This window comes from Balaenoptera borealis (assembly GCF_965194805.1).
Source record: "Balaenoptera borealis genome assembly, chromosome: 10".
Lineage (NCBI taxonomy): Eukaryota > Metazoa > Chordata > Mammalia > Artiodactyla > Balaenopteridae > Balaenoptera > Balaenoptera borealis.
The window spans coordinates 91,204,609-91,213,337 of NC_138874.1; the positions used below are offsets into that span (position 1 = coordinate 91,204,609).

Sequence of the window (8,729 nt, forward strand, 5' to 3'; positions counted from 1 at the left end):
TAGAAGCCGGTAACAATTCATTAAGAGATCCCGTATTGCTTCCGCTCTGTAACCCGGACATCGATCTCAGCCCTCATGGTACTTTGTAAACCAGAGCCAGAGACCTGTCCTTGGGTGGCTCCATTAGTCAGCTCCGCAATTTCAAGTCCCCCATCCCCCTTTTTTTTCAGGGCTTCCCGCAGTTCTCTTACAGTTCACTTCTGCCCCAGGTCGACACTCTCAGTTGCCCCCCAGGGCCAAGGACAAGGAATTACCCACAACTATCAGCCTTACCGGGCTCCACCCATTCTTTTTCCGATTTAAAACCCGCGGGCTTTTCCTGTTCTGAATTCCTAGACTTCCTTCCTGTTTTGACTCTCGCGACAGTTACGAGACCTCGCGTGAAGTTTGCTTCCCTTCACTCTTCTGCGTTTTAGAGACTAGGGTGACTGGGTATCTGGCTATGCCTACCTCAGTAGAGCCCTTCGAGGGAACCCCTAAATGAAGGGGCTTGGCTGCGTTCAGGTCAGGAGAAAGAGTCTCTGACCGCTTCCGAGCGCTCGACTCCCCCGGCACCCGGTGCGCATGCGGAGCCAGTCCTCCTGGGCGGTCCAGAGGCCGAGGCCCGGCCCCCAACTTCGCGGTTGATGGGAGAGGCCGGTGTCCAACCCGGGCCAGGTCCTTCCGGACCGAGCCTGACTGAATAATGTCCCCTCCCTGGCTGCAAAGCTCAGTCTCCGCCCCCTACAAACTGGACTGCAGCGCGGTTTCTGTAAGCCGCTGAGGGCAGGCCGGGGCGGGGCCTGGCAGGCCCCCGGTACGGAGGAGGGCGGGCCTCCAGGAATGTTCTCCTCCCCGCCCCCAGCCCAAAGTGCCACGGTGGCGCCGGTGGCGGCCTCGAGACCGAATGCCTCTGGCCCTAACGGCCTAGCAACCATAACCTGTAATTCTGACCCGGAGCGCTGCCCACTGGGGAGGCGCCCCGCCCACCTCTCCCAGGGGCCGCCGGTCGGCTGGGACCTCTATAATCACCCGGCTCCTCCTCGGGTTGAAGCACCTGCCGGATGTGGGGAGGGAGGAGGAGGCCAGATGTGAGGAGGCAGAAGTAAACGCCGAGTCTCTGGTCCGCGACTTGGTGGGGAAGCGGGGTGGACAAGCCTGCAATCGTGCCTGGGCTGCGGGGAGACGTTGGTTGGCTCTGCCCTGCAGGAGCGCCCGACTTGGCACAAGAATTCCTACCTCCTTGTCATTTTGCAGCTGCTCTAGCGGATGGGACTGTAAAGTCAGATGGGACAGGGCCTAGCCTTTCAACCAACTCTAACTTCCCAGCTACCCCCGACCCTCCCATCCCCTACTCCGAACCCGCACTCCACCCCATCTCTAGTCCTTTCCCAGCTTGGGTGTCCGGTTACTGCTGTTCTGTTCTTACTGTGAGTTTGGACCAGGCTAGGGGGAAGTGGCCCAGGAGGGTCCCGTGCGGCTGCATAAAATTGGCAGCTTCAGAACTAGGGGAGGGGGTGGGGTATGCAACGTCGAGGGGCGGGGAGAGGGGGCGGAGGAGCTGCTCTCTGAGTGCAAGTCCGTGGACTCTGTCAGAGATTCTCAAGTCGGAGCAGAGGTGGCTGGCGGGCCCACCCGATTCCTTTCCACTGCCTGCTTTTTCGGACAGGAGTCACGGCTGCTCTGAGGGGCATAGTCCCGGACACCAGGTGAGCGCTCTGGGCCCCAGGGCATCACCCCACCCCCACCCCAACACACACACCCTCCCCCGCCCCACCCCCTTTCCACCCTTATTAACAACTCCTTCCTCCTGGGACCATCCATTCCCACCCATCTCTAGGGCAGGAAGCTTCGAAGTTGGATGGTTTGTGGTGGTGGTGGTAGTAGTGGTGGTGCGGGCGTGTGCTTGAGCTTTATCACTCCCTCCTCTCACCTCTCCCCAACCCCCAAGAACAGCCCAATCACTTACCACCCAGCGTAACTGGATGACCCCTCCTATGACCCTTCGACACTTGACTCCAAGGTAGCAGGGGAGGGGGCAGTGCTAGGGTCCAAGTTGGTACGAGTAACAAGGAGGTTGCTTCTGACCTCCTGACCTGGTTTCCCTCTCCGGCAGGGTGCCACGCACGCGCTGAAGCCCCTAGTGCTCTCAAGGCTTCCAGCTAATCATGCCCCAGCCGCCCGCAGCTGCCTTGCCGCTGCCCGTGCTGCTGCTGCTGCTGCTCCTCCTGGTGGTGCGGACGCCGTCCCCGGCTGGCGCGCGGCCATCCCTAGGCCCCGATTACCTGCGGCGCGGCTGGCTACGGCTGCTGGCGGAGGGCGAGGGCTGCGCTCCCTGCCGGCCAGAAGAGTGCGCCTCGCCGCGGGGCTGCCTGGCCGGCCGGGTGCGCGACGCGTGCGGCTGCTGTTGGGAATGCGCCAATCTCGAGGGCCAGCTCTGCGACCTGGACCCCAGTGCCCACTTCTACGGGCGCTGCGGCGAGCAGCTTGAGTGCCAGTTGGACGCTGGTGGCGACCTGAGCCGCGGAGAGGTGCCCGAGCCGCTGTGTGCCTGCCGCTCGCAGCGCCCTCTCTGCGGTTCCGACGGCCGCACCTACGCTCAGATCTGCCGCCTGCAGGAGGCGGCCCGCGCTCGGCCGGACGCCAACCTCACCGTGGCGCACCCAGGGCCCTGCGAATCGGGTACGCACGGCCCGCGACCCCGACCCCCGGCACTTGGGTTTCCTCAAGGCGCTGCTCCCCGGTCCCCGACGGCGTTGGTCTCTGGCCAGCGGAGCGAAAAAGATGACGCCAGGGAGGCCTCGAGTCCATTATAAGAGTTTGCTCTCGGGGCTGGTCCGCAGAAACCATGCCTGAAGGTGCGGGCCCGGAGCTTTGTCAATAAGCAGCGTGCGCTGGGGCGCGTGAAAGCTCCAGACCCGGCTGGCAGAGACCAACCCTCTGAGAGAGCAGGCACATAGCCAACGCTTGGCCTCAAAATTGAGAGAGTGAAGAGAGACTCTCAGACTTTGCCCAGACTACTAGAATTCAGGCAGGGAAACTTGGGTTCCTGTGAGATGCAATCAGGTTTCGTTTGGGCGGCTCCGTAGAGCCAGTGCTTAGTTAACCTAGTCTCCGGGCCTCTTCCCGCCCTCCCCTTTCCTCTGCGTTTAGGGTTTAGTGGAGCAGGGGGGCTTTTCTAGCTCCTCCTCCCCCATCCCAGCGGGCTGAGGGCTATTCAAGCCTCAAGTTTTCTTTGGCAGCTCTAGTAACCTTCACTTCCTGAGCCCCTTTGAGGGGTCTGGCTTGGCTGGGGCTGCTGGGAAAATAAACGCTCTGTGGGAGGGGTCCCCCCCACGACCCCAGGCTTTCTGCCTGCTGCCCAGATTGATTTCAGTGTCCTTGCCTTTACCAGGTGGACTGCCCCCCCCTCCAGGGTGGGGTGGGGGAAGGGCTGATCTTCAGGCCTTTGGCAGCAGGACCTGGTTAGAGAAGGGGGAGGGTGTGGGGGAGGGAGGTGTTGCTTACAAGTCCAGCAGGGTAGGGGCCTAGAGGGTGGAATGAGGACAGGGGAGCAATCAGGGACAGAGTGTGGTTGCCAAGCTGAGGTGTGGGTCTCTGTGCTTGTTTGTGCATCTTGTCTGCCTGTGCATTTCTGTCGCTGTGTTCCCACCCTTGTGTGTACCTGCAGCTACATTTGTGTATGTGTCATGTCATGTTTATGGATGTGTATTTACTTCAGCATATATGTGTTCCCTCACAAACACATTCAAAATGGTTTGTATATGGGGTCCTTGCTGGGCTGGATGTGCCGTCCTGTTCTTAGGCCTCCTATCTCCACCCCCAGAGCCCCAGATTGTGTCACACCCATATGACATTTGGAACGTGACGGGGCAGGATGTGATCTTTGGCTGTGAAGTGTTTGCCTACCCCATGGCTTCCATCGAGTGGAGAAAGGACGGCTTGGACATTCAGCTGCCAGGGGATGACCCCCACATCTCTGTGCAGGTAGGGACAGGGAGCAGAGGCCTCCCCGGGGCAGCCCACGGTCCCCCTAGAACGATGCTGCTGACTCCTCCTGGCTCCAGTTTAGGGGTGGACCCCAGAGGTTTGAGGTGACGGGCTGGCTGCAGATCCAGGCTGTGCGTCCTAGCGATGAGGGCATCTACCGCTGCCTGGCCCGCAATGCCCTCGGCCAGGTTGAGGCCCCAGCTAGCCTGACAGTGCTCACACTGGGTAAGGGAGAGCCCTGAGCTCTGGGGGCTGGGGGAAGGTGGTGGATTCATGCCCTTGAATGTGTGTCCATGTGTGTATATGCATGTGGGTACACACACAAGCATGGCTTTCTCACAGACTGGGATACATGGGCACTGACAGCCCTCTTTCCTGTTCTCTCTCCTTTGTCCCCATGTGTTTGCAGACCAGCTGAACTCCACAGGCATCCCCCAGCTGTCATTCCTGCACCTGTTTCCTGAGAAGGAGGCTGAGAGTGAAGAGGCCGAGGATTACTACTAGGTCCAGAGCCATGGCCCATGGGGGTGGGTGAGTGGGGATAGTTTTCAACCCTGCTCTTGAAAAGATCTGGAAAGGGGGAGCAGGGCCCCTTCACAGATTGCTTTAATGCCCTTAGTAGGGGAGATGTGATGGTGGTGGGAGAGACAAAAGTTGGAGGGTAAGGAGAGAGGCAGAGACTAGGGGAGGTGGGATGCAGAGGGGCCCATGCAGGAGGTGCTCTGGCCAGGACAGTCTCCTGTGTGGACCAACCAGGCATTAGGCAATAGCTGCCTGCTGGTCTCTAGGCTGAGTGGGGGGTGGGCGGTAGGGGTGGGGAGCTGACACAAAGGGGTGCAGACACCAGGATCCTCTACTTTCCAGCAGCCCTCCCTCCAGCTCTGCTCAGCTAGTCTTCTGACTGCCCTTCTGCACAGCTCCTGCTGTTATTTTCCTAGTCCCCAGTCTTTGCCTAACCTCAGTCTACCCTTTCTCGAAACTCACCTTCTAGAAAATTTCCCTCTTTTTAAGTCCCAATTGCACGTACTAACTGCAATCCTCTTTGCTGTTTGCCATCTGCTGTCCAGGAAGGCACGATGGAGCGTGGTTTAGCTCAGTGCAGTAAGATGGGCATTTGGGCATGTCTGATTTTCCTGTCATTCTGGGAACTCCATGAGGGCAGTACCATATATTATACCACTTTGTACTGGACGATGCCTAGCACAAGACTAGGCACAGTAGGCACACAATAAAGATTTATGAACAAACTGAGACAGATGGTTCATGCAGATTTGCACACAGAGACCGCATTTCTCCGGGAGGCCTCCCAGGGTAGTAGGACTCTGGCTTCCAGAAGCTGTAGGTCCTGCTCTCTAAGCACATGCCTGCCAGATGTAGAGGAAGCTTGAGCTGGGGCCTCCCACCACCCCAGGCAGGAAGGTTGGAGCCATCTGGTTGGGAGGGAGGGTATCCCCCCAGTCTGCACTCCACTGGGGCTGGTCTAGAGATAGATTGCCTGCCCCTCTGTCCCCTCCCCAGGCAGAGTGAGAAACCAGATCTATGTGGGTAGGACCCAGTATGAAAGCATAAACTGGATGGAGGAGGGGAGAAGTTTGGTCACATGTATGGGCCGCACCCTAGGATTTCCCTACGAAGCCACCCATTTCCCAGCCGAACCCAGACAAAATCATGGTAAGCTTGTTTTCTCGTCTGCCCCAACTGTGACATGTCTTCTCTGGCTGGAGGTCCCTCACAGCGCCGTACTGTTTCGCTCCCGAAATCTCTCTCCACATTCCCCTGACCTAGCCCAGGGACACTGGTGAGGCGTAGTGTTTATTGACTGACTAAAGGAGAAAATGAAAGCTTAAGTTGGCGAGGCCAAGACCCCCGTTTGTGGGTGTCGAAGGCCTCCTACGCGCCTGGGTTCCACCTGAAGCCTGGCGCCACACAACGGGAGAAGTCGCAGTTGGCTCGGTGTCTGAGCTTGTCCTCTGGGGCCCAACGCAGGGAGCCCGGCCTCTTGGGAGGGGCGTGGCCCGGCCCCCAACCCAAGGGCTTGGCTGCCCCTCCCGCAGAACCTCAGGACTCGTCGAGAGGCTAAGCCAGAGGACGGCTCTCGTTGCCGAGTCCTGGCTGGAGCCCGGAGTTTCCAGGAGCAGCACTCAACAGCTCGAGCGGGTTGGATACTTGGGGCGAATTCTAAGTCGACCGCGAAAGTAGGGATAGGGATGTGAGCGGTATGGTGGGGGCAGGAGGGTCAGGCCGTTCAGCGTCCGGCCCAGAAGGAGGTCTGCTCTGCGCTGAAAGAGGGGACTGAGGGGACTGGGGTCTGGGTCCCGCAGCAGCCAGGGAATCCGCCCCTGACTTGTTCTTCGCTGGCGACTCCCAGCCAGCTGGGCTCGAAGGCGCCCCCTGGCGGGCCCATCGATCCTACCGCACCCACTTGCAGAGCAGAGGCTCCGCACGATCCTAGAGGGTCACACGCGTCCCCCAGAACCCGTACTCCTCCATCACTTTTGCAGACTTTACAGGATGTTCAGGTGCAGCCTCGTTATAGCCTCAGTTTCTCCCTCCGCGGTGCTGCAGGTTCAGGCCCCACAGCCTTGAATAGGAGGAACCCCTGCTGTGCACCCCCCCCCACCTGCTCCAGCGGACCGGCTTTAATAACGTCGCTGGAAAGTGACACGCGATTTATTATTAAAGAATTGCTGGGACGGGAAAGGTTTAATAAACGCGCTGCAATGCCGAGGATTATTCACCGCAAATAAATGAGAGCGCGGGCGGCGTTTTAATAAATAATTTCCCGCCGCTCCCGGGGGAGGAGAGGGGAGGTGGAGGGGGAAGCCGAGCTGCTGCCAGAACTCCTGGCTTCGCCTCCCCACGGGTTTCCAAGCCTTCCTCGCGTTTTTCGTCCTAGGTTGCTCACACCCGACGTATGAGGTTCCGGTAGAGCTGACTCGCAGTGGTCTAGGTCTGGAGGCAGGAGAGGCTCTGCCCCATCCTACTTCCCCCATCTCCGGGATTTTAAATAGTTTGCCTAAGATGAGCAAATGCGCTTCCTTCGAGCTCTGAAGTCAAGACTGGACCGGGGCAGGAAGGGTTAAACCGGGACCAGCCGCTCCCAGGCCGAGGGTACTAAATCCCAGGGCCTAGTCACTCTCCTCCCAGCTTTTGGCTGACCCGGCTGGGCGTCCCAGGCAGGATGTGGGGAGTAAGCCGCCAAAGGGGGCTGTGTGTACCGGTGTGTAGGTGCTACAAGTGTCCAAATGACCCCGACTCACTCCTTGGGCCATTATGGGGAATAGGGCCACTGAAGCTGGTTGCTCGTTGTTAGTTCAAAGGCTTCAAGAAAGGGCCCTTGAGCCGCGCTGGTCTGAGTCGAGGGAGTCCAGGTGAAGCCCAACCGCTAGCTCTTTGGTGAACGGGGTGTGTGTATGTGTGTGTGGATTTGAGGGCTGAGCAGAACTGGAGCCCCAAGGGGGAGTCCACTTCTCCAACAGAAGCCTGGAGGCCCAAGAGGATGAATCTGATTTCCGAGAGGGAAGAGATTGCAGGCTTTGGGCACCAAGGACAAGCCCATCAGTCTTGTAGGTAGGGGACAGGGCAGTGCCTGGGGTACACCGGGTCTGCAAGCTTTGGGCCTAGGCGGAGAGAGACATGTCTGGAGACACCTCTGGCAACACTTGGGAGAACAGGAAGTGGTGAAAGAGTGCCATCTGGTGGTTATTTCTGGTTGTAGCAGCCAAACCTGGGCTTAGGGTCTTGAGACAGTTAAATTGACTGGAAAAATTTGAGTAAAAAGGTGCTTGATTTGTATTCATATATGTATGTGAAGGTGCACATGTATATGTAGTATATATGTGATATCTATAATATGTTCATACTATTTATGTGTATGTGTGTCTACATGCACTGTGTACATGTATGTATATATATGTATGTACATCACAATATGTTATGTATGTAGATTATCTAAATGCAGGTATATGTATGTAGACAACCATGTAGGTACATATATGTATGTGTGTACATAAACACTGTATATATGGATGTGTTGTTATATGTGTATATAGCTGTATGTATACATTTATTTGCAAGTACCTGTTCTATTATTTGCCTTTCTTTCAACAAATATTTCTTTTTTAAAAAAATTTATTTTATTTATGTTATTTTTGGCTGCGTTGGGTCTTCGTTGCTGCGCGCGGGCTTTCTCTAGTTGCGGCGAGCAGGGGCTACTCTTCGTTGTGGTGCACAGGCTTCTCATTGCAGTGGCTTCTCTTGTTGCAGAGCACAGGCTCTAGGCACGTGGGTGTCAGTGGTTGTGGCATGTGGGCTCAGTAGTTGTGGCTCGTGAGCTCTAGAGCGCAGGCTCAGTAGTTGTGGTGCACAGGCTAAGTAGCTCCACGGCATGTGAGATCTTCCTGGACGAGGGCTCGAACCCGTGTCCCCTGCATTGGCAGGTGGATTCTTAACCACTGCGCCACCAGGGAAGTCCCCTTACATTCTATTCTAAGATGTGCATGTGAATTAATTATATACATGTATGTTTACAGGATTGTGTGTGCATGTATATGTGTATGTATGTATAACTCTGTTTACGTATATATGTGTGAGGAATAGACAGGCTTAAATACTCTGGTGGGCTTGGAGATTCCCTGGTTTTTTGTTTAAAAGCTTAGGTCCTGTCACCTAAGACTCTATTTCTAAGTGTGTAGGCAGCTGAGGGCAGAGGGAAAGAGGCTGGAGACATAGGCTGATTACCTCCTAGGATATGTTTTGGT

The 8,729-nt window shown here is 56.9% G+C and overlaps 1 protein-coding gene across 3 annotated transcripts; it reads left to right on the forward strand.

The window, feature by feature from the left end:
- Positions 1 to 390: 390 nt before the first annotated feature.
- Positions 391 to 8,117, forward strand: KAZALD1 (Kazal type serine peptidase inhibitor domain 1). 3 transcript variants are annotated; one of them, XM_082407208.1, is made up of 6 exons: positions 391 to 504; positions 1,649 to 1,688; positions 2,096 to 2,661; positions 3,806 to 3,966; positions 4,047 to 4,194; positions 4,379 to 8,117. In XM_082407208.1, the coding sequence occupies exons 3-6, from the start codon at positions 2,148 to 2,150 to the stop codon at positions 4,471 to 4,473; spliced, it is 918 nt and encodes a 305-aa protein (XP_082263334.1). In that variant the 5' UTR covers positions 391 to 504; positions 1,649 to 1,688; positions 2,096 to 2,147; the 3' UTR covers positions 4,474 to 8,117. The 3 variants fall into 3 exon arrangements, 2 of the variants coding, with proteins under 2 accessions (XP_082263334.1, XP_082263335.1); XM_082407209.1 differs by having other exon boundaries at positions 419 to 751; XR_014248960.1 differs by lacking the exon at positions 391 to 504 and having other exon boundaries at positions 1,537 to 1,688; positions 4,379 to 6,488; positions 6,866 to 8,117.
- The last annotated feature ends 612 nt before the right edge of the window (positions 8,118 to 8,729 follow it).